Source organism: Megalops cyprinoides, chromosome 24, assembly GCF_013368585.1.
Source record: "Megalops cyprinoides isolate fMegCyp1 chromosome 24, fMegCyp1.pri, whole genome shotgun sequence".
Classification (NCBI taxonomy): Eukaryota; Metazoa; Chordata; class Actinopteri; order Elopiformes; family Megalopidae; genus Megalops; species Megalops cyprinoides.
The window spans coordinates 401,354-425,000 of NC_050606.1; the positions used below are offsets into that span (position 1 = coordinate 401,354).

The 23,647-nt window shown below is 51.0% G+C and overlaps 3 protein-coding genes across 3 annotated transcripts in view; 1 reads left to right on the forward strand and 2 right to left on the reverse strand.

The window, feature by feature from the left end:
* Nucleotides 1-984: 984 nt before the first annotated feature.
* Nucleotides 985-13,931, reverse strand: copa (COPI coat complex subunit alpha). The gene is made up of 29 exons (XM_036518847.1): nucleotides 13,785-13,931; nucleotides 13,188-13,301; nucleotides 12,999-13,072; nucleotides 12,436-12,516; nucleotides 12,239-12,315; nucleotides 11,297-11,406; nucleotides 9,395-9,504; nucleotides 9,214-9,313; nucleotides 8,703-8,921; nucleotides 8,135-8,285; nucleotides 7,833-7,899; nucleotides 7,335-7,410; nucleotides 7,165-7,247; nucleotides 6,816-7,041; nucleotides 6,569-6,707; nucleotides 6,000-6,162; nucleotides 5,765-5,911; nucleotides 5,044-5,233; nucleotides 4,813-4,908; nucleotides 4,269-4,357; nucleotides 4,046-4,169; nucleotides 3,734-3,823; nucleotides 3,542-3,648; nucleotides 3,305-3,451; nucleotides 2,579-2,902; nucleotides 2,359-2,469; nucleotides 1,739-1,900; nucleotides 1,397-1,591; nucleotides 985-1,315 (listed from the first exon to the last, which is right to left on the reverse strand). Exons 1-29 carry the CDS (start codon nucleotides 13,822-13,824, stop codon nucleotides 1,256-1,258), a joined length of 3,672 nt encoding a protein of 1,223 aa, XP_036374740.1. The 5' UTR covers nucleotides 13,825-13,931; the 3' UTR covers nucleotides 985-1,255.
* A 2,053-nt stretch (nucleotides 13,932-15,984) lies between these two features.
* Nucleotides 15,985-19,542, reverse strand: pex19 (peroxisomal biogenesis factor 19). Its single transcript, XM_036518949.1, has 8 exons — nucleotides 19,457-19,542; nucleotides 18,652-18,743; nucleotides 18,322-18,484; nucleotides 17,993-18,078; nucleotides 17,232-17,405; nucleotides 16,883-17,056; nucleotides 16,645-16,689; nucleotides 15,985-16,562 (listed from the first exon to the last, which is right to left on the reverse strand). Exons 1-8 carry the CDS (start codon nucleotides 19,518-19,520, stop codon nucleotides 16,476-16,478), a joined length of 885 nt encoding a protein of 294 aa, XP_036374842.1. The 5' UTR covers nucleotides 19,521-19,542; the 3' UTR covers nucleotides 15,985-16,475.
* Nucleotides 19,543-23,021: 3,479 nt separating this feature from the next.
* Nucleotides 23,022-23,647, forward strand: part of si:dkeyp-66d1.7 (myeloid-associated differentiation marker homolog) — a 7,320-nt gene continuing 6,694 nt past the window's right edge. The window contains exon 1 of the mRNA XM_036518948.1: nucleotides 23,022-23,141. The gene's annotated coding sequence lies outside the window, so the exon portion shown is untranslated. The remainder of the gene's footprint in view (nucleotides 23,142-23,647) is intronic.

Sequence of the window (23,647 nt, forward strand, 5' to 3'; positions counted from 1 at the left end):
TGTGCCATAGAGGGCGTACTGACGTGCTGTGTAACCGTACGGTGTGCCAGAGAGGGCGTACTGTGTAACCATACGGTGTGCCAGCTGCAACAGAAATGACCAGAAAACACTACAAAGAATAATTAGGACTGCAAAGAACATCATAGGGACACAAGTCCCAGACATTGGGACCAACTACAGCTCACGCTGTCTGCGGCGGACACACATTATCAGGGACCTGACTCACCCCAGCAACCACCTGTTCAGTCTCCTCCCATCTGGCAGAGATTCAGAAATATTTCAGCTCGCACAACCAGACTGAGGAACAGCTTTTTCCCCACAGCTGTAATGCAGCTCAACATACCCCCCCCCAATCCACTTCCCATAGACGGGACAGCAATGATGGACATGTGCAATAATGTCAGTGCAGTCACTGAGATATTAATACAGTACAATGTTATACAATAACACGGGCATGTGCAATAACAACATACTGTAAATCTCCATTTCACACGTAACAGCTAGGAGTACTTTTCCTGTCACTGCAGACACTTTACTATTACTATTTATTTATGTACCATGCTACTCTTCATATTCTATACATCACACATCTTATATTTTTTTGTATTTATTCTTGTTAATTCTTACTGTACGTTGTCACAGCACTGACACCGGAGAGTAACTAATCTCCTGAACAATGACAATAAAGCTCTCTTATGTTTTGTCTCTTAAGTCTTTCTAGTCTAAATAAATTTAATTAAATGGCAAATTACACTATGAACAGATGATTTATTGTGATTTATTTAACAATGAATTAAGTAAATAGTTCCTCATGGGGCACAGGGGCAGGGAATTAAAACAAAATTCACTAAGTATAATAGAACTAATACCACCCACAAGAAAGACGCTTGTAATGGTGCATCACATGCGAAGTGTGCATGTGACTCATTTCACGTTTATTCAGTGCAGTATGACCTTCGGTTCAGTGACATCACTCCGCAGACGGTGAGTAAAGGGATTTATTGAGGTTTCTCAGCTCTTACACAGACTGATACAGCTGGAATATTCTGCAGGTACATGGATTAGCAGTTAGCACAGAGTGTGTTCCTTCCTACAGTCTGCACTGATGTGCAGTAACAGGAGCGAAGAAAGGCATTGTGGGAAGGATGAAACACAAAGCAACCAGACACCAAGAGGGGAAAGAGGTTTACTTTTCAGTAATATGATATATTTTCTTTTTTCTTCTTCTTCATCAGCTGGCGCCCCCTGTCTGTCACTAACGGAACTGCAAAGGGCTAACGCGCAGTCCGATCACGTCCTTCCCGATCTCTGTCACCTAGGAAACACAGAGAGCTTCAGAATACAGCCGCATCCCCACGCAGCAGGTGCAACAGCCAGGTGTAGTCCTCTCTCTCACCTGTGTGACCCGGCACACCTGGCCCTTGTAGGTGGGGCAGTAACAGGCCCCGGACAGCGGACACTTCTCCACCGGCCTGCCGCGGTACAGGGGAGTGAAGGAGGCGGCGCACAGGTCAAAGGGATTGTGGGGGTCGTAGTTCAGCTGGTGGGCATCTGTCAGAGTCTTCTCACACGCGGCCAGAATCTTTCTCGTCTGAGAGAGGGTTAAAAAGAGAGGATGCAACATTTGCCATTAAAAACAAAGCTGCTGTAAATTTAGTATTTGTCTAACCTGATACACACACACTCGCATATACACACAGACAGGCGCACAGAGACAGACACAGACACAGGTGTTTACCTGCTGTGCCACCTCGGGTTTGGGCCCCAGCTCCAACAGGCGGCGGGCGAAGCCGGCTGCGGTCTTGAAGTTGCGCAGTTTGAAGAAGAGATTGAGAGCTGTTCGCAGCACCAGCACCATGTGAACCGGCTGCAGACTGCAGTGAGTGAAATACGCTGCCATCTGAGAGAGAGAGAGAGAGAGAGAGAGAGAGAGAGAGAGAGAGAGAGAGAGAGAGAGAGAGAGAGAGAGAGAGAGAAAGAGAGAGAGGGGGAGAGAGGGGGAGAGAGAGAGAAAGAGAGAGAAAGAGAGAGAGGGGGAGAGAGGGAAAGGGAGAGAGAGGGAGAGAGGGAAAGGGAGAGAGAGGGAGAGAGGGAGAGAGGGGGAGAGAGGGGGAGAGAGGGGGAGAGAGGGAAAGGGAGAGAGGGAGAGCGAGAGAAGGGGAGAGAGAGAGAGAGGGTGAGAGGGAGAGAGAGAGATGGGGAAAGGGAGGGAGGGAGAGGGAGAGGGAGGGAGAGACAGAGAGAGGGGGAGAACTTAGCTCATATTTGGGTAGTTCTGCTATTGTAAAAGGGCATGTTCTGCTGTCTGGATTCTGCTTTGATATGCAGGGGTGCAGGACACACGGCTGCTGTCTGTACCTCACACAGCCTCTTCTGCTGCTCCAGGGTGTCTTTGGGCAGTTTCTTCCTCTCCGTCTCCATGGTGAGACCCACGATATACTCCCTGCAGATGGTGATCAGCTGCTGTGCCTGCCAAAGACAGTGACATCATCAACCCAAGACACGGTGACATCATCCACCCGAGACACTATGACTCCATCCTCCCAGGAAACGGGGCCCAAGACGGGGCTCCACCCACCTCTGCGATCTCCTGCTTGTTGTCGACCACGAGCAGCGGGACGGAGAGCAGGATGGCGCGGAAGCGCTCCACGGCCTCCTCGAAGCGGCCCGCCGTGGTCAGCTGGTAGCACTGCTGAAGCCGGGCGATGAGGTCAGAGAGGCGGAGCCCCACCGCTGGCACGCCCTGCTTAGCCCCGCCCTCCTTCCAGTTCCTCTGGGGGTGGCCCCGCAGGCAGGGCAGGGATGGCAGCCCCAGGTAGCAGGTGCGCCCCCTGGAGAAGGTCTGCAGGAACAGTGGCTTGTAGGGCCCAAACTGCACCACGCCCACCTGGTCATGCAGCAGCTGTGGACAACACACACCTGTCAGCCTGCCCCGTCCACACCCGAGTGTGTGTGTGTGTGTGTGTGTGTGTGTGTGTGTGTGTGTGTGTGTGTGTGAGAGAGAGAGAGTGTGTGTGAGAGTGAATGAGAGTGAGTGTGTGTGAGAGTGTGAGAGCGTGTGTGCGTGTGAGAGTGCGTGAGTGTGTGTGTGTGTGTGTGTGTGTGTGTGTGTGAGAGAGAGAGTGTGTGTGTGAGAGTGAATGAGAGTGAGTGTGTGTGAGAGTGTGAGAGCGTGTGTGCGTGTGAGAGTGCGTGAGTGTGTGTGTGTGTGTGTGTGTGTGTGAGAGTGAATGAGAGTGAGTGTGTGTGAGAGTGTGAGAGCGTGTGTGCGTGTGAGAGTGCGTGTGCGGTTGCAGTTCTTTACCCGCATGGCTGTTTCGAAGGACCCTGCCAGGATGTGGTCGACGGGCAGCTGGGAGTTGTTGCACCACGTCTGCGTGGGGCTGATGCCCTTGGTGGGCGGAACAAAGAAGCCATCCTCAGCCCCGCCCCCTGCACCCGCGGGCAGCTCCTATTGGTGAGAAGAGCCGACAGTCTCAGACTGACACATTTCAGTCACACAGCAGAACTGGGTGTTTGTGAAATTAAGAGGGAATCTGACCAGCTCCGGGGGCAGGTCCAGGTCCTCCTCCACCTCCCAGCCGCCGCCCTCTTCCTTCCCCGCCCCCCCCTCCTCGCCCACTCCTTCCTGCGCGTCCATGAAGCCGTCTGAGAGAGAGGAACGGCAGCTGCGTCAGCAGGGCGGACTCGCTCGGAGGGACAGACGGACGGACAGACAGGCAGGCAGACTCACCTTCGTCGAGCTGCAGCTCTGCATCCTCCCCCCAGCCCTCCCCGCCAGGAGCGTCCATGTCCAAATCCGCGGCCATCTGCCCGGCCTTCCCTGCAACACACACACAGCGCTCTCATTAATGCGCGCACACGTGCACACACACACTGCTCTCGTTATTAACACACACACACAGCTGTCGTTATTAATACACACTCTTGATCTGCCGTGAGATACAGGCCTCACCACAACCACAGCAGCTACTTAATGCTCATGTCAGTGCTGTGGATTGAGGTGTTGAGGGAGGTCAGGGGTCGGGGGTCAGGGGTCACGCACCCTTGGCTGCTATGGCGCCCTCGAAGAAGCCCTTGGAGACGGTGAGGAGGGGCCAGTTGGTGTCCAGGGGGTTGATGGGGGGCGGCGGCTGCAGCAGCTGAGCGTCAGGGTCGATTTCTGGCACCTGGGGGCGGGGTTATGCAGATGAGTCAAGGTCAGAATGACGGACAGGGGTGTGTGTACGTGTGTGTGCGTAACTTGGCTGTGCAGGAGTGCAGCTCACCGTCTCCTTCTCCGGGTCGAAAGTCTCCTTCAGGGCCTCCGCCTCCTCATCCATCCCATGAGTGGCAGCTGTCAGATATGCCAGTGACTCTGTATACACACACACAGACACACACACACACACACACACACACACACACACACACAGACACACACACACACACACACACACACACACACACACAGAGACACACACAGACACACACAGACACACATACACACACAGACACACATACACACACAGACACATACACACACAGACACACACACACAGACACACAGACACACACACACAGACACACACACACACACACACAGACACACAGACACACACAATGAGAAAAGGAGCAGCTTCAGGAAATACACACACCAGACTACAGGGTGAGGATGTGTCTGAGAGCAGAGAGGGACAGATGAATGGAGATGAGGAGGAGAGGGAGAGAGGGAAGGAGAGGAGGAGGGAAGGATAGAGAGGAGGAGAGAGGGAAGGAGAGGGGAAGAAGGAGAGGAGGAGAGAGGGAAGGAAGGAGGGATGCAGTACTCACTCTGGCCGCAGTTCTTCAGAATGCGAACTCTCTCACTCACGTCCCCCAGATATAGAGCGCCCTGATAGTGTCCACTCATGTCCTTCCTGATCTCCGCTGGAACAAACACACACACACCAGTGTTACTGTGTGCACACACGCACGCGCACACACACACGCACGCGCACACACACACGCACGCGCACACACACACACGCGCACACACACACACTCTCTCTCATCAGCCCTCACCGATTTTCATCATCTTGCGGAGCTTGGCCAGGTTGCCGGTGATCAGGTAGAGGAAGGTGAGCTTGTCGAAGTTCTTGGTTCTCTGGTAGCACATCTCCACCACCTGGTGGTGACCCTGCAGCAGTGCAGCCTCCCCCAGACGCTCCCAGCAGCCTCGCTCATCCAGCGCCTTGGCTGCCTCCAGCGCCACCTGCAGGCCAGGAGGAGCGGACACAACACGGCTTATACCCACAAACAAACTCCAACTAATACACACGCACATGTGCATGCTCTCTCTCACACACACACATACACACACACGCTGTCACACACACACACACACACACACACACACACTGTCACACATACACACACACACACACGCTGTCACACACACACACGCTGTCACACACACAGTCACACACGCTGTCACACACGCTGTCACACACGCTGTCACACACGCTGTCACACACGCTGTCACACACGCTGTCACACACATACACACGCTGTCTCACACGCAGTCACACACGCAGTCACACACGCTTGTCACACACGCTTGTCACACACGCTTGTCACACACGCTTGTCACACACGCTTGTCACACACGCTGTCACACACACACGCTGTCACACACACACGCTGTCACACACACACGCTGTCACACACACACGCTGTCTCACACACACGCTGTCTCACACACACGCTGTCTCACACACACGCTGTCTCACACACACACACAAACCTCGATGTTGCCGCATTCGAGTGCCAAACTGAAGCGGGTCTTCTCGTCTTTGACGAAGTGCAGCGCGACCTCTGGATAGCCCTTCTTCTGCAGGTAGGCGATGATGGACTGGCCCACCAGCTTGGCGTTTCGCACCATGTGCAGCACCTGAGGAGGAGAGGTCAGAGGTCAGAGGTCAGGGCCACAGCCCAGCGCCACGCCTGGTTCGCCCAGGTGAGCTCAGGTAAGCACTCACCTCCTCATACTTGCGGTTGACGAGGGCCAGCTTGAAGCGGTACTCTGTGGGGTCGATGGTGAGCACTCGCGGCCGACACTCCCGGTCCAGGCAGTACACACTGTTCCCTCGAACCCGCGTCACGTAGATGGGCAGGTCCAGGGTCCGGATTATACCATGATCCCTGCAGGAGGGGGGCGGCCAGAAGTGGGGTAGATGAATTTACCCGGAGGTGAGGGCGTATTTGATGTGGTTGGAGGGGGTGCAGATGAATTTACCCGGAGGTGAGGGCGTATTTGATGTGGTTGGAGGTGGTGCAGATGAATTTACCCAGAGGTGAGGGCGTATTTGATGTGGTTGGAGGTGGTGCAGATGAATTTACCCAGAGGTGAGGGCGTATTTGATGTGGTTGGAGGTGGTGCAGATGAATTTACCCAGAGGTGAGGGCGTATTTGATGTGGTTGGAGGTGGTGCAGATGAATTTACCCAGAGGTGAGGGAGTATTTGATGTGGTTGGAGGTGGTGCAGATGAATTTACCCAGAGGTGAGGGAGTATTTGATGTGGTTGGAGGTGGTGCAGATGAATTTACCCTGAGGTGAGGGCGTATTTGATGTGGTTGGAGGTGGTGTAGATGAAGACGCCGCTCTCGTCCCAGGCTCCGCTCTTCACACGGATGTTCTCGTGGATGTTACACAAACTCTCCAGCTTCCTGTTGCAGATCATGATGGCTGCAGAGAGAGGGGGTTTTGTTATGGATATGAACAGGTAGTGTGATAGCCGGCGCGCGCACACACACACGCGCACACACACACACACACAGGTGGCCGTGTGCGTACCGTGCTTGGCCAGCAGAGCGACGTGGCTGGTGTCGGCAGACCACACCACGTACTTGACCTTGGCGATTTTGACGGTGGCGAGAGAGCGTTTCTGCTGCACATCGAAGAGCGTGACCCCGTCTGCGTCTCTGAGCAGCAGCGAGCCTGTCCCCGCGTAGAAGATCTCCTCACAGCTCGGCACCGCCACCTTCTTCACAATCTCATTCTTCAGGTTCTTAATCAGCAGCTACAGAGAAGCATCACCATCATCAACACTGACGCCACAACCAGCATTAAAAACATCACTGTAACCACACAATCACCCTCATCATAACCACCACCCTCACTACAGACAGACAGACAGACTCACAGAGTGCATGCGGTCCAGCACAGCGAACCGGTTCCTGGCGACCCAAACTGCAGTCAGACCAGAGGAGCGCTTTCCCTCGGGCGCTGCAGAGACACACACAGAGAAGTGAGTGAGTGTGTGCGCGTGTGCCTACGTTGGGGGAGAAAGCGCAGAGAAAGGCCAATACTTACCGTCTGGGTTCTGGGAGTCGCTGTCTCGGGGGATGGAGTACAGGTCGTAGGTGCTGTTCTCCAGGTTAGTTGCTCTCTACAGGAGACAAGATGTTACCACCCTCCCACTGAGGAACCGGGCAAACCTGTGTGTGTATCTGTGTGTATCTATCTGTCTGTATACGAGTATGTGTGTGTATGTATGACTGTGTGTACCTGCATGACTGTATCTGTATGTGAGTATATATATCTGTACATCTGTGTCTGTATGTGTATGAGTGTGTGTATGACTGTGTATATTTGGGTGTGTATGTAAGTGAGTGTGTGTATGTGAGTGTGTATGTATGCGAGTGTGTGTGTACGTGTATGTCTGTATGTGGGTTTGTGTGAGCGTGTGCGTGTGAGTGCGAGCGTGTATGTATGTCTGTATGTGGGTGTGTGCGAGTGTGTGTATGTGTGTGAGTGTGTGAGTATGTGTGTGAGTGTGAGTGTGAGTCTCTGTGAGAGGGACACACTCACTGTACAGAGCAGAACTGCATTCTCGGCTGGGTTGTAGGACATGCTGAACACGGGGAACTTAGAGCCACTGGAGAGAAGAGAACAACATGAGACACTCCACACCACCAGTGCGTAACCGTCACACACCCCAATAACGCTCTCTAAAACACACCCCATCCACACACACACTCGCACACACACACACACACACACACACACGCACACACACACGCACACACACTCGCACACACACTCGCACACACACTCGCACACACACTCGCACACACACTCGCACACACACTCGCACACACACTCGCACACACCTGCGCAGCTGCATGACGGCTGTGTCCTTGCTGCTGTGGAAGTCCAGCTGACGCAGGAAGCGCTCTTTGACGTAGTAAAGCATGTTCCCGTACACAGCGTAGGCCGGACGCTCCCGCTCCAGCTTAAACACCAGCATCCCGCTGTCGTGACCTGAGGGGGACAGAGAGGGACGCTGTGCGTGTGAGAGAGAGAGAGAGAGAGAGAGAGAGAAATACTGTGTGCGTGAGCGAGTGAGTGAGTGAGTGAGTGAGCGTGTGAGTGAGTGAGTGAGCGAGTGAGTGAGTGAGTGAGTGAGCGAGTGAGTGAGAGAGAGAGAGAAATACTGTGTGCGTGTGCGTGAGCGAGTGAGTGAGTGAGTGAGTGAGTGAGCGAGCGAGAGAGAGAGAGAAATACTGTGTGCGTGAGCGTGTGAGTGAGTGAGCGAGCGAGCGAGCGAGCGAGCGAGAGAGAGAGAGAGAGAGAGAGAAATACTGTGTGTGTGTGTGTGAGAGTGTGTGTGTGTGTCTGTGTGTGTGTGTTTGTGTGTGTGTGTGTGTGTGTGTGCGTGCGCGGTCTCTGTGAGGTCACCTGCAGCGAACAGGTTGAGGTTGGGGTGCGCCCCCAGCACCCAGAAGCGGTCGTGGTCCCTGCGGAAGGTCTGCACCCCCGTCCTCTTGGACATGTCCCACACGCGGATGCTCTTGTCCTCAGAGTTGGACAGGATGAGCTCCTGCCTTGGGTGGAACACCGCACACGACACGTTGTTATAGTGCCCCCTACAGGTGTCCAGCTCCCACGCCTTCGACTCTGCACACAGACAGAGACAGAGAGACAGTCAGAGAGAGAGAGAGAGAGAGAGAGAGAGAGAGAGAGAGAGAGAGAGAGAGAGAGAGACAGAGAGACAGAGAGAGAGAGAGAGAGAGACAGAGACAGAGAGACAGAGACAGAGAGACAGTCAGAGATGGAGAGAGAGAGAGAGAGAGAGAGAGAGAGAGAGAGACAGAGAGAGACAGAGAGAGACAGTGAGAGAGAGAGAGAGAGAGAGAGAGAGAGAGAGAGAGAGAGAGACAGACGGACCGTGGAGTGCGCCCGAGCTCACCGTTCATCCTCCAGATCTTGACCTGTCGATCGTCGGCTCCAGAGACAATGAGGGGCATGCTGGGATGGAAGGCGGCCCAGTTCACCCCGCGATCGTGACCCTGAGAGCAGCAGAGTGTCAGAGTCACTGTGCCAGCCCCCCCCCCCGCCCCTCACCGTCCGTCTCCTCCCCCCTCTCTCACCTCCAGCACATGTTTGACCACGGCGTCCGACGCGCCGAACAGGTCCACCCCAGAGATCCCGCGCACCTCCGTTTCCAAGGAGCCTGGCGACAGGTTCTTCTTCCGCAGACCTGGAACCAAGAGTCACCACGCGCCGCCGCGGGGGAACCAAATACACGTTACACACAAGCCCCACCCCCCCCTCCCCACTCCAGAGACATAACGCAGAGACCCGCGCACACACACCCGATACACACACACACACAGTGTTAACTTTGTGCTCCTACCCTGAATCCACACACCACCACTCTCTCTGCCCTCTCTCCCCCACACTGCAGCTGTGGGGTATGATGATCAGAGGTCAGTAACAACACACATGATGATAATACAGACCCAGGGCAGGAACTCGCACAGAACACACACACACACACATACCCCAAAGAATCTCCCGCAAGCACACAAACACTCCAAGGAGAGGGAATGACACGGGAAAGGAACTCCACTAGGAACCTGTGTGCAAATGTGGATGTTTCTGGAGGAGCGCGGGACAGGGGAGGTGGGATGGCTTTGTCTGCCGGACTCACAGGGGATGGAGCGGGGGGGGTGTAGAGATCAGATCTGATGGGGGTTGGGTGTCGGGGTGAGTACTCGGGACACCATGCCAGGGTTAGATGTTAGATGTTAGCCTCTGAACTGCAGTTATTTGTCAGGCTCTTCTGTGAGATTACTGATCAGCAAGGCAAGTGTGTCAGCGGTGTGACAGAGCTACTGATTACTGTTCAATCAGTTATGCACATACTGACATGCAACTTACAAATGTACCAGAGTTAGGAAACCTGGTGGGCTATCCATCAGTGAAAGAGCGACAGGTAAAGCTGATTAGGTGCTGACCAGTTAACGACTGACGAGAATATTAATTACTGATCAGTGAAAAAGGCCTGGATATTGATCGGTTAGTGAGAGGGTTATTGATAACGGTGTTCAGGTGATCACAGAGTGGTGGGAGACAGTGGGAATGTGTCTCCCTCTCTCCCTCCCTCTCCCTCCCTCTCTCAGCTGCGGTGTCTGTCCCTCCAGTTTCCATGCTGTTATCTGCTGTTAGACATCTGGCGTTCCCGCATGCAAGCCAAACAGCAGCCCCCAACGTCAGGAGAGGATTACCCAAAAGGCCCTGCATGTGTGTGTGTGTGTGTGTGTGTGTGTGTGTATGTGTGTGCACGTGTGTGTGGAGGGGGGAGAGCAGAGCTGTCTGTAGCCTCATGCTTCCGCTCGCTGTGCGGGTTGGTGTGCTTTGCCACAGGCAGGTTAGAGGTGGAGAAAATGGAGGTTGCAGGTTCACAGCCAGGCAGGAGGGGACAGTTAGAACATGCAGACACTCAAAACAACATCTTTCTGCTGCTCGTCTCAGGAAACACACTGCTCTGCTTGTGCATCTCTTTCACCTGTGTCTGACTGTGTCTGTCCGTCTGTGTCTCTCTCTCGCTCTCCCTCCCTCCCTCGTCTCCCTCTTGCTCTATATTCTCACCCTACTCTGTGTGTACTTGTGAACTTATTTTTATGTGTGTGCGTGTGTGTGTGTGTGTGTGTGTATAAGAGTGTGAGAGAGTGTGTGTGTGTGTATGAGAGAGCATGTGAAAGCGTGTGTGTGTGTGTGTATGAGAGAGCATGTGAGAGTGTGTGAGTGTGTTGGTGTGTGTGTGTGTATGAGAGAGCATGTGAGAGTGTGTGAGTGTGTTGGTGTGTGTGAGTGCGATTGTGAGCGCGTGTGGTTCTCAGGAGCAGCAGACAGAGATGTGCCCGCCATTTAGAACCTGTCTGTACAGGAGAGAGGGGGTGCTGAAGAGTCCAAACGCACAGCCCTACAGCCGCCCCTCTCTCCTCCCTCTCCCCGCCCCACCCCCCTCCCCTCCCACACGCCCTCACCAGAGATATCCCACACCCGCACGGTCTGGTCCAGGCTGGCCGACACCACCAGGTCCTCCGACGGGTGGAACTGAGCACACATCACATAGTGATTATGGCCTGTCAGCACACTGCCAGAGAGAGAGAGAGAGAGGGAGAGGGAGAGAGAACCGTTACAGCCTCACAGCGAGAGGACAATCCCACTAAAATCCAAAGCAAAATGAGGTTCAGATGAAGAGCTGCAGAGATCAAGAGTGTCAGCACAGTGCTGTCAGAACAGGGGGACCCAACTCCCCGAAACCCTAACCCTAACTCTAACCCCACTCTCCCAAACTCTAACCCTAACCCCACTCTCCCTAACCCTAACCCTAACCCCCCAAACTCTAACCGTAACCCTAACCCCACTCTCCCAAACTCTAACCCTAACCCCACTCTCCCAAACCCTAACCCTAACCCCACTCTCCCAAACTCTAACCCTAACCCCACTCTCCCTAACCCTAACCCTAACCCCCCAAACTCTAACCGTAACCCTAACCCCACTCTCCCAAACTCTAACCCTAACCCCACTCTCCCAAACTCTAACCCTAACCCCACTCTCCCAAACCCTAACCCTAACCCCACTCTCCCAAACTATAACTCTAACCCTAACCCCACTCTCCCAAACTCTAACCCTAACCCTAACCACACTCTCCCAAACTATAACCCTAACCCCACTCTCCCAAACTATAACCCTAACCCTAACCCCACTCTCCCAAACTCTAACCCTAACCCTAACCCCACTCTCCCAAACTATAACCCTAACCCCACTCTCCCAAACTATAACCCTAACCCTAACCCCACTCTCCCAAACCCTAACCCTAACCCCACTCTCCCAAACTCTAACCCTAACCCCACTCTCCCAAACTATAACCCTAACCCTAACCCCATTCTATGAAACTCTAAAAACCTGGTTCTGACACCTACCACACACAGGTCCTGGACTGCCAGTTCCAGATGCGGATGGTCTGGTCATCGGAGGCGCTCAGGATCCAGGGGTACTCCTGCGAGAGGCGGAGAGAGGAACCGCGTCAGCCACAGGGGGCGCTACGCACCCGCGATTGGCAGCTCAGGCGTTTAGAGGGCAGGGCTTTGTGAGTGACAGGGGAAGGGGCGGGGCTCACATGGTGGAAGAAGGTGGTGCGGATGTAGTCCAGGTGACCCAGCAGGGTGAACAGACAGCGCCGCAGCTTGTAGTTCCACACCTGCCAGGAGGGGGAGACAGAGAGTTAGGAACGCACAAATCCCAATCTTACAAAGGGAACAGCTACTGTGCTGGACAAAATTGCCCACTTTAAACAACCAAAGCCTCAGTCAAACCTTCAGTATCTTACTATCTTCCTGAAAGTCTGGATGATGAACATAGTTAACCAGCCATCTAGCACACTTAGCAGGTAACATTACAGTATTAAGGTTTTCTGGATACATTCAGCTTTTTAAATCCCCAGTTTCTCAATGTAAATCAGTAGTGCCAATAACAGCCTCTGTGCAAACCTGCCCCTAACCCCAACCCTAACCCTAAACCTAGCGTTTGATTTATGATATGGAAAAACACACTAACCACCCTAAAGTTAAGAAGCATCATTATCTAACATTAGTAATCGCCAGTAATCCGTTTACTTCCAAAATATAGCGGAAGCCACTCCGATCCCGGCCCTTCTGTGCGCCGAGCAGCCGCGTCGCTCACCTTGATTTTGTAATCATCTCCACCGGACACGAAAAGGGGCTGCTGCTTGTGGAAATCTATCCCTCTGACCGGACCTGCGCGACATGACATCTTCAGCAAGACGCTACAGCAACATGACATAACATTAATATGAATTCACATTAACATCACGTCATATGTTTCTGGTTTTGGTGTGTGAGCGAGCGTTACCGTCGTGCTCGTCAAACTTATCGATGAGAGTGCACATGCGGTAGTCCCAGAGCTGGATCACTCCGTTGTGCAGACTCGCCAGGATCCAGGGGCGCTTGGGATGGAAACTCAGCCCTGAAGTAAAGACAGAAGCTCGTATAAAAAAAAAACAAAAAACTTATCTTTGGAAAACACGGACAGTGTAACCTGGACTGGAAGGTCTTCATCCCAAAAGATATCTTGTGCGCGCTGAAGCGCAGTAAAATCTTTTTGACTGCAAATCTGATTAGCTGCCTCGGAAACATATGAAAAAGAAAAATGTTCTAGAAAATACACGGATGTTTGCTAATATTCTCAGCTACGGATCAGCCAGCCAACATCACTGGCACATTACAACACTACTGCACCAAGCTGGTTGATAACCAACCTTACTCGGCGTACAAAGCTAGCCAGATTCCAGCTAATGCTAGGTCGACGATACCTAGTCTTGCTAGCAAAACACAGAAATAAATTAACTTTGCATCTTTTAAAAACTTTATCGCAAGACAAAATGTACGCAGACAGCGTCCACAGCATGATGCGAATGCACCGATCCGGCGAATTAAACAACGATCCCACCTTTCACTCGGGCCGACTTCGTCTCAAATTTGGTCAACATCGTCTTTCGAAAAGGGAGCGCCACCGAAAGTCAATGTCTGTTTATTCTCCGACTCAATACTATTAACAACTCGATATTATCAAATAAAACTCCTAAACCATGAGCAATTACTCTGTCGTTTCGCTCAGACTTTAAATGAAATCCTTTTTCTTCTCGATGGACTCCGCAGGGGAAGGCGGATGTATCTGCGCTGGCTGTACCCTGACACGTCACCCAGCCCGTCGCGCAAGCGCTTCCTCGGAGAACAACAAAGTTTTAAAATACAAACTGTCCCGGAAGTCTCTCCACGCTGGAACCTTTAAAAGATTCTCTACGGTACCGAGATGCGAGCTACAGTGCCTATGGACGTTCCATCACCGGAACTCCTTTTTTGCACTCATTCGGTTACGCGGCGGCACATAATCGGAACTTGTCGTTTTAAGTAGGAAGTGAGTACGAAGTGCTTCAATATTGGTGTTCTTTGATGACCATGTTTTCCTCGTACATTTTGTCTGTCCATACCAAACACCTTGGTAAATGCACCCATACTTGAGTACAAACGCAGGAGTACAGTTGTTTCTGCTTTTGTTATGAGTGCATTGTGTTGCATCCACTCAATGAACCCATTTAATATTGGGATTGGTTTCATTTTAGCGAGTAAAATAACACAGGACTTCCTATCAGCTCTTATGTGCAAACCTGGAAAATTGCCTTCCGCCCCTGTATGTCTGTACTCAGAGAGGGTGTAATTATTCAGCAATATGGCAGGTCGTTTAGTACTAACTTTAAATCACATCAAATGGCCATCATAATATGCGACACGAAGAAAACCAGCATCGTATCACTCTTCCATTCCAACGTTAAGCATGTCTGATGTGTTAGACTGAGATTGCCAGCGCTGTTGTTTAATTGGTATGTCCTGTCGATGGTAATGATGATGAAGAAAATTATGCTCGTTGGTGTGTATTCTTCCTCATTGGGATGGTGGTGTGAGGTGGTTTCCAGAGGGTTGGAGGGGCGCTGCCCTGGCAAAACACCCGACCGTAGCGCTGAATGAGGAGTGAAAATGCGTCATTATCCAGGCTTCCTGGAAAAAAAAATTAACCACGTTGCCTCGTCAGGTGGGTAAGTACGCTGTCCTTCTGATGCATAAAAAACGTACTTGGTTTCTGAAATGAATTTGTCTTCAATGGATGCCATTTACCAGCGCAACTAGCATACCGTATCTCTGCGGCGAAAGCCCCCCCGCCACTCTGTACAACGTACAAACAGATCGAGCAGACTTTGGGGTAAACCTGTTTTATTGATTATATTCCATACATTTAACATTTACACAGTATTTTTAGGATCAGAGCTGTAGGAAGGGTCAGTGCATTAGTCATTAAGAAGTTTCTTTTAAAATAAAAGATGACCGCTGAACACAACCCGCTGACAGATCCCCCACACCTCCCCTTCTACAGATACTGCCACTGCAGCACCACACCAACACCGGGACAGTCTCTCTCACACACACACACACACACATGCCACCCCACATCCACACACTGCTCCTGTGTAGTTTCTGACTTGCACTTCTCTTCATCCGCCACCAGGAGGCAGCACTGTACACCGGCACAACACAGATATAATGAGATCAGCAGCCCTGTATTGTTTATGAGCTAATAATAAAAGGGACAGACTGCACCATTACCAGGCAGGGTCATGACCTCTCCACCCCCACCCACCCTCAGTCTTCCAGGGCTGTCAAGATATCAGCTGATGTGGTTTCTGTAAAAGTCAAGAGAAAATAAAATCTGTACTGTGTCCGGGGGGGGGGGGGGGGGGCGCTCTTAAACACAGTGGAGCCCCTGGGCATTGTGGGTAAGAGGAAAACACACTCAGAGGTTTTCCCACAAGGCTGCTGCTTCACACTCCACTCCCACTCTACCACAGCAGAAAAGGATCCTGGGAGCACTACTCTTTCCACATCAATTAAAATCCACACAGCCGGGGAGAGTCAGACACGACAGCACACGCTTTAGCTGTTGAGAAATGTAGTGTGGCCCACAGTGTTAGCACTGCGCAGAGATGCAGAGAGATGAGATGCAGAGAGATACAGAGAAATGCACAGAAATGCAGAGAGATGCACAGAGATGTGCAGAGATGCGCCGAGATGCAGAGAGATACAGAGAAATGCACAGAAATGCAGAGAAATGCACAGAAATGCAGAGAGATGCAGAGAGATGCGCAGAGATGCGCAGAGATGCAGACGACTGAGTGAAGAGGCTGCAGTGGCAGCCGGAGGCAGTGAGGGATTCCCTCTGAAACGCGTCTGTCAGAACTGATCAATCTCTCACCAACTGTCACCTCATTTCAAACAGTCACTTGGGTCATATTTCTGCCTTTTTGTAAATTATCTGAAATCTGGTAATTGCATATAGAGTGGAAACCCAGTGTGAAAATCAGAGGAGAGATGCTGTCCCTGCAGGCTGACAGCCGCTGTCGCTTTGAGGCAGGGCTTCATTGATTCTGCTGTGAATTTAAAGAGACCGGGCAGAGGGCTGAGACACCCCACAGGGACCCGGTGTGGTGCAGGCGGTGCAATCGGTAAAGATCAGCGGCGCTTCCCTCTCTCCCCTCCCTAGTACCCCTTTCCCCAAAATTTGCTTCCATCTGACTGGCTGCTTCGGGAGTCACATGATCACACACTGCTCAGCCGCTCCTGTGCCGGAGGCTCCGGGGAGATTCAGGGAATCCAGGTCAAAGTTCATGCCGGGGGGCTGAGGAAAGAAAAGGGCGAGTTAGACAGGAAGCTGGCTGTCCCGGGGGGGCGGGAGGTGGGGGGGTGGGGCAGACACTCACCGCCTCTCCAGCCAGCTCTCTGGGGGGTTGTCCCAAATCCTGCAGCTGAAAGGAGAAATAACAAACCAGTAAATTACCAGCCAGAAAGCCAAACCAATCAACCACCAAGCCAAACCAATCACCAGCCAGTCGGTCACAGGTAAAATAATCCATGAAACCCCAAAACTGGACAGAAGGCCACCTACAGGTTTATACTGCGTACCACCTTCATTTCCAATAAAACCCTTCACTCACTCACCTGCTGCATGAGTTCCAGGATGTTCTCAAAACCGTTCTCTCCTCCGTCTCCTTCCCTCTCTCCCTCTCTCTCGAAGTGGCTACAGATCTCTCCCATGATCTTATGCTGTTGCTCATAGCGACGGTACTGGTCAGGGGGGAGGGACTGACGATTGGAGCTCAACCACTCAGGGTACTGCAGTAGGAATGAGTGACAGACAGTCAGCCTATCTTGACGGAACAAAGCGGGGGGGGCATTAACAGGCATCTAGCCAGTGAATCAGTGAGACCAACATGGTAATAACTGACAGCAGCCATATTACACACACATACAAACACATGTACACAGACACGCACAGACACACGCTCACCTTGTCCGTGATCTCCTTGAGTGACGGGTACAGCACCTCCTTGGACAGAAGGTTCTGCATGATAGACTGCATGATGGGCAGGATGTTCCCCTCGTCCCCGCCTCCTTCTCCATTCTCATCCAATCCCAGCCCTTCCAGGGTGTTGGCGAGGTCCTCACCAGCCAATCCCGCACTCTGATACAGGAGGCACAGAGAGGGTTGGTGGAGGGCGGAGATGGAGGAGTACGGTCTGCCCAGTGCAATACAGCCTTCCACAGGCAGGGGGCAGCAGCCTCAGCCCTCACTGTGACAGCACAGGCCAGAACTCTCACATGATGAGGAAGCAGCCTGGCTTTGATATGGTGCCACCGGAGGGTAAGTCATTACTGTTGTTATGGTTACTGTCTCCAGGGAGGGGGCAGGGCTACCCACTAGTCTCCCACAGCAGGGAATGGCAGTACTGACACTCTACCACAAGGGGGCGAAAATGCCCATAGCAATCTGAACAGTGCAACATCGAGTCTTAAGAGCAATACTTTTAAATATAATTTTTTCTATATATATTTAGTCTATATATACAGATTTCTCCATGTACACACAGGTAAAAAATAAACTGTTTTGAAACCAATGTTATGCTATTTAAGTAAAACAGTAATGGGATTATTTCATTCTATTGATCACACTATCAATCCTGAACAAGCCAGGCTCTGCTTCTATCTGCAAACTACATTAACTATGTAAAGAAATTATCATCTCTTGCACAGTGCAGGGGTTTGGCATACCTGCAGGTTATCGGCATTTTTAGCCAATCCGCTGAGAGTGTCCTTCAGACAGGAAGTGAACTCCTGCTGAGAAGCTACATCAGTTCCTGTGCAGGAGAAAATACAAGATAAATACTAACAGTAGTTAACATATAGCGACACACAGACACCCCCCCCCCTCCCCCTCCCCACCCCCCTCTCTCACCCACCCCCCCCCCCCCCCCCCCCCCCCCCCCACCCCACCTCCCCCCCCCCCCCCCCCCCCCCCCCCCCCCCCCCCCCCTCTCTCACCCCCCCCCCCCCCCCCCCCTCTCTCACCCCCCCCCCCCCCCCCCCCTCCCCTCTCTCACCCACTCTCGCTGCTGCCTCGGACAGCCGGTGGAAGTGCTGCAGGAGCTCGGGCTCCTCTTGGGCGAGTTCGGCCATCGCTCTCTCCCACTCCTCCCTCGCCTGGCTGCACATCTCTCCCTCAAACAGAGACTCGAAGAACTGACTGTCCTCTAGCAAGGGCGGCTGCCAAGACAGAGCATCACATCAACATCCGCATTTTATGGGTCACCACAACCAACTTACAGGCTTGGACTTACTGGAACCAACAGGGTCTTATCAAGAAAGACAGAAGAGCAAAAGGAAGCAGCGAGGTGCTGACTGAGTGTCTGACAGACAGATCAGCGTCTCACCTTCTCCGGCTTCCCGCTGCCTGAAGCGGACGGGGCTGCGCAGCTGGCGGCCGGGGGCGCATTGTTCGTCTTCTCAAAATCATCCAGTGCGCCTGGATACGCGGGGAACACAGAAAGCGCTGAGAGGACCAGAGGGCTACACTTCAAAGTGTCTGACAAAATTACCCATGACGATTTACAATTTGGAATTTCGCAGACGCTTTTAAACCAAAGCGACTTACAATTAGTGCATCAATCAGGTTTAGCTGACTTCCTCATAGGCAAAAGATCGCAGTAGGAATGCAAATTAATTATTTACAGTACCATGCTCCTGTATATCCTGCAACAATATGATTGCTTGCATTTATTCGTTCAGCGCGCCATGACAAACTTTAAAGTGCAGGTGCTGAGGGTTACTTTGCTTGTATTTGGTTCGCTCTTTAGTCGGGATCTGATACAAATGATGCGATTTAGCCAGATATGTTCTGCCAGAACTCTTCCTGTATCCTGCAGAAAGTGGCAGGGAACCGCCGCTCACTGACACTCCCAAAATACTCTTGTAAGTCTAGCACAACGTTCAGACCAGCTCCTAAAGCACTGTATGAAACGCAGACCGATTAATACCCAGCGAAACCACCACCGGGGGCAGAGAGCCCCCCTTCCGACCTGCTCAGCTGACGCGCTGAGCCGCATTCCTGTGTGACCCGGACCTGCAGCGTGTCGCAATATCAGCCGTGTGATCCGGCGGATCGCTGCCTGCCGAACCACAAACCCAACCACATTCCCACTGAAAACCACCAAACACCGGGAGTAACTTCAAACCTACTGTCCAACAACTCATCCAGCTCAGTGTCTGGGTTTTCCGCAGGTTCCGACGATGCTGACGCCATTTTGACTTTACCCCCTGACAGCCGGCGCGTTATATTTACGTTTGAGGTGTTTTTAACATGCGGCTGCAGAAGTGCATTGTGGGAAGTGTAGGCAATTTGTTCAACTTCTGATGAGAGATGCGCCGCTTTCCTTGTCCGCACAGTGAAAATGCCTCCACTGGGGTCTGACTTTTCCCAAAGTCTCCACACACATTTAAAACGCTCCAGCACACATATGGAGTCTATACACAAGATACACAAACTTTCAATCGGATTTCTTACTGAAGTGAAAATGTATACTATTTGATTTTATTTGAATACTTTGTCGGTAAAACAAACAAAAAAGAAAAAAGTATCAATATCCACCTTGTTTTTGTTGCAGTCATTTTCTCGGGTGTTTTATGTGGGCAATATCACATTCTGTTTTTTTCACTGGATTTGGAACCTTTTGTCCTTTTTGTCCGTTACACAGACGGAGTTTCAGCTGCAGGCGTTGGTTATTCCTGAATGAATGAAATTCCTGTGAATCTGAGAACTCAGGCGGACCTCAGGGATAACTCAGGGAACGCGGCCGCGCAGCTCGCCTGCTTCTGCGCTCAGACTGCAAGGCAATGGCTCCCTCTGCTGGTCGGTTTAGGTGTCGCATTTGGCTCTCATTGAGAAGCGAAGAGGTGGACGGAGAGGGACAGAGGGTGGTGAGATGGCGTAAGAGCTGTATTTTAAATTAAAGTCGTAACAAGGCAGCAATCCCCTATTTATGCACATTTTCTGTTTTACAAATATGTAAAAATTAAAATATGTCCTGGGTGGGTAGACAGTGTGTGACCACATGTGGCACATAACTCTCTTATGGCCCAATCATACTGTAAAAGAATTCAGTGTCCATGGTGGGTCCCTGCTGTGATGTACAGCAGAGCAGCTGCGGTTATGGTGCTGGCTGCATGCCTGACTTCCTGTGTGGTGTTACAATGAAACAGAAAAGCTTTAGCTTATGGAGAGGGGTCCGCAGTCACCAGCCCCGGCGATTTTAGCGCAGTTTGTTGGGACGGTGTGAGTGGCGCTTTCAGGAAACAGGTGTGAACTCACTGTGCTCACATCAGCAGCTGCTGCTGGGTTAGCGTTACCGTTTCCTTCTTTCCTCTGTGCAATTAAACAAGATCAGTCATGTTTGCAGTTATGAGATGCTTCACTCAGAATAAACACACAGGCTTCAACCAGGAAACGAAACACTGTGAGGATGATTTGAAATTTGAGTTATTACCACATTTCATTTGTGTAGACTTTCCTGTATTGCGCAACTGAAAAACACATAGATGTGTAACATGACCATGTCAACATCTCAGTGGTGACATTATATTTCAAAATTTACAGGACAAAGTATGGTCCATGAAAAATGACTGAAAGATATGATTGTGATGTGTTTTTCCCTGTGTGTTTCTGTTACCTGTGAAATGACAGTACGTAAGGACAGTACATAAGGGTAAGCACCATCATATTTTTTCTTTGTGTAGTTTTTTTCTGTTTTTCCGTGAGTTTTTCACACCCTGTGCACGTCAGCCACATGCAGCCCTGTTCTCTCACAGAGCAGACGCTCTGCAGGCTTGGGCCTGTGACACAGCACCACGGTGGGAATTACTGCCACAACAACTGCTGTCATAAACGTTCATGTGTGCCATGAATTTCCAACAAGATTTGGCTGCAAGCTTGTACCAGCAGTGTTTACCACATAAAGGCCAGCACTCTCTGGGCTTTAGCACTGAGTGCTGAGAGCGAAATCAGGCTTCACCACAGAGCTTTTATCACTGTGTCGGGAGGGGGAAGGGTCAGAGATTGGGGAACTGAGATGCTGTCAGAATCAGTGGGCCTTGTATTTGTGCTAGAAATGGACAGTAATCCTGCTGTTCTGCCACACAGAGCCCAGAGCAGAGAAAGCTGATTCTCACATAATAGAGATCAGATTCCAGTCACTGTGTTCACCATGTCAGCTGATCCACATGTATTACAGATCAGATCAAAATCAATCAATCATTGACAGATCTGTCAATCTGACACAGCCTACAGCGCACTGTAAGACACAGCCTACAGCACACTGTAACACACACCGTACAGCACACTGCAACACACAGCCTACAGCACACTGTAACACACACCGTACAGCACACTGCAACACACACCGTACAGCACACTGTAACACCCGATAATACTCACCTTACAACATACACTGCCATGCACACTTCACAAAGACACCCTACAATACACACTTTGCCACACACTATAGTATGCACCCCAAAACACACACTCATATATCCCCTAAAATGCTCACTCTACAATACACACACAAGAATACCCACACTACATTTTACATTCTTGAGATATATGCGTTTTGCACAAATTTGCATGTTTCTTGTCTCTGAATCTGCGGTGTAAATATGAAGCCTATTTGAATAAATGTTTTTCTGCAGTTTTCTTTGACCGAAGGAATAAAATGAAACGTAGTTCGGAAAATCAAGGAGAATAAGAGACACTCAGACACACACATCTCAGTATGTAGGCTACTTTTCATTTGGTTTTGGATTTTTTAGGTATGGGTACGCGCACTTGCTAATTTATTGTAGGATTTATGCATTTTTGACGGTGCTAGTTTTGGGCTGACACGTGTTCAGACGTGGTCGTTCCTATAACTTTCAGTAGATGCGATTTTGAACTCTTTTTAAGTTGCTCTGGATAAGAGTGAAGTTTTACACTCATGATTATGGCATGGTTTTACTGAGGAGGGTGTCGGTGTTGCCGTGCTGTCGGTGTCGAAAAGTTAAAGAAAAGAACAGATAAGAGTGAAATGATGCTGTTTATAAATGTATTCATATAAGAAGCATCTGCATTCTTTGAAACAGTTTGTGTGTGTTGGGGCATCTGTCCGTTATCGCACGCCCTTTCTAACCTGGGGAACCACCGTGATCTCATACCTTAAATATTTTTCGCGATTTCCCCCGTTCTGACCCGAGACCGGAAACTCGCTATGAGTCACGAGTCGCTTTAGCCACTTTTGCGCAGTAAACAAACATCTGGTTTCCCGGGATACTGCCTCACTGTAGCCTAGCAACGTTTACAAATACAAAGAAGGCGCCACATCTTGTCGAGAATTAAAAGAAGTTGAGTAGAAAAACACAGTCTAGCATTATAATCAGTTATTTATAATATACAGCATGATATGCGCCTTAATAGTTATTAAATTTATGAAAACGGGCTCTTTTTATTAATGTATGTAGTGTACAGTGACCTACGTGCGCAATAAACAAATTTAATCCGAGCCAAATTAATTAGAGCCAAACTGGCCGTGTACTTTTTGAAAGCCGTATATACGTATGTAAAGAAAGACAGAGTTTCTGCTCTTAAACTCAGTCATTCGGCCGTAGGGAGGTGGCTGGAGCGGGGGAGGGAGACAGGGCAGGGAGGGATAAAGGAGAGAGAAAGAAGTGGAAACAACGAGCGTTTTCAGACCTAATTTGGTTAGGAAAGGGCGGGGTGGGGCAGGGGAAAGCGCTCTCCCTCCTCGTCTTCGGCAGCCATACGAAAGGAGCGGCCGTCATACAGCCACACGCCCCGTGGCTGGGAAGCTCGGTACGGAGGGAAGACGCAGAATAAGTAAGTCTGTCCACCTTAGCGAACCCTTATTTTCATTATTGTTTGCGTGGGCACAGGCGTGTTGCATTTGCACGTACTCGGACGCAGGGGGACTGGGTAACTTCTCCAGAGGCGCAGATCGCGCGGCTGGATGCACGGTGGGAGCTCGTGCCGATGGGATCGTGCGCGAGGGAGTGACTGCCGTCTCGCGCTCCTCTCCCATCCATTCCGTTCCGTTCTGTGCTGTTGTGAGCAATGAGTCCTCACCCCGCAGCTAGCTGCTTCTGCTGGTTCAATACTGTGCAGGGAGATTATGTTTCTGAGCTGATTGAGAACAGTTGCCCTGCACTGTAGGAAATGTACCTGTGTATTTGGTTTATTTACATTTGCGTTTGGTCATTTAGCATACAATCTTTTACATAGTGATTTACACGTTAGGATTAGAAACTGTGGAATTGTAAAGCCTACCTTCTTTTATTACAGATTTCTGTGACATTGTGCTGTAATTCTGTTGCGCATTTGTCCGT

Bases quoted from the DNA above. Each gene is read 5' to 3' on its own strand.
- pex19 (XM_036518949.1), bottom strand. From the start codon at position 19,520: ATGGCGTCAGCATCGTCGGAACCTGCGGAAAACCCAGACACTGAGCTG. The intron at 18,485-18,651 runs GTGAGACGCTGA...CTGTCTTGGCAG, and splicing joins GCAGCGGGAAGCCGGAGAAG to CCGCCCTTGCTAGAGGACAG. The intron at 18,079-18,321 runs GTGAGAGAGGGG...TCTCCTGCACAG, and splicing joins CGAGGCAGCAGCGAGAGTGG to GAACTGATGTAGCTTCTCAG.
- copa (XM_036518847.1), bottom strand. From the start codon at position 13,824: ATGTTGACCAAATTTGAGACGAAGTCGGCCCGAGTGAAAG. The intron at 3,649-3,733 runs GTGAGTCTGCCT...CCTCTCTCTCAG, and splicing joins AGAGCTGCAGCTCGACGAAG to ACGGCTTCATGGACGCGCAG. The intron at 1,316-1,396 runs GTGAGAGAGAGG...TGTGTTTCCTAG, and splicing joins AGGTGTGCCGGGTCACACAG to GTGACAGAGATCGGGAAGGA.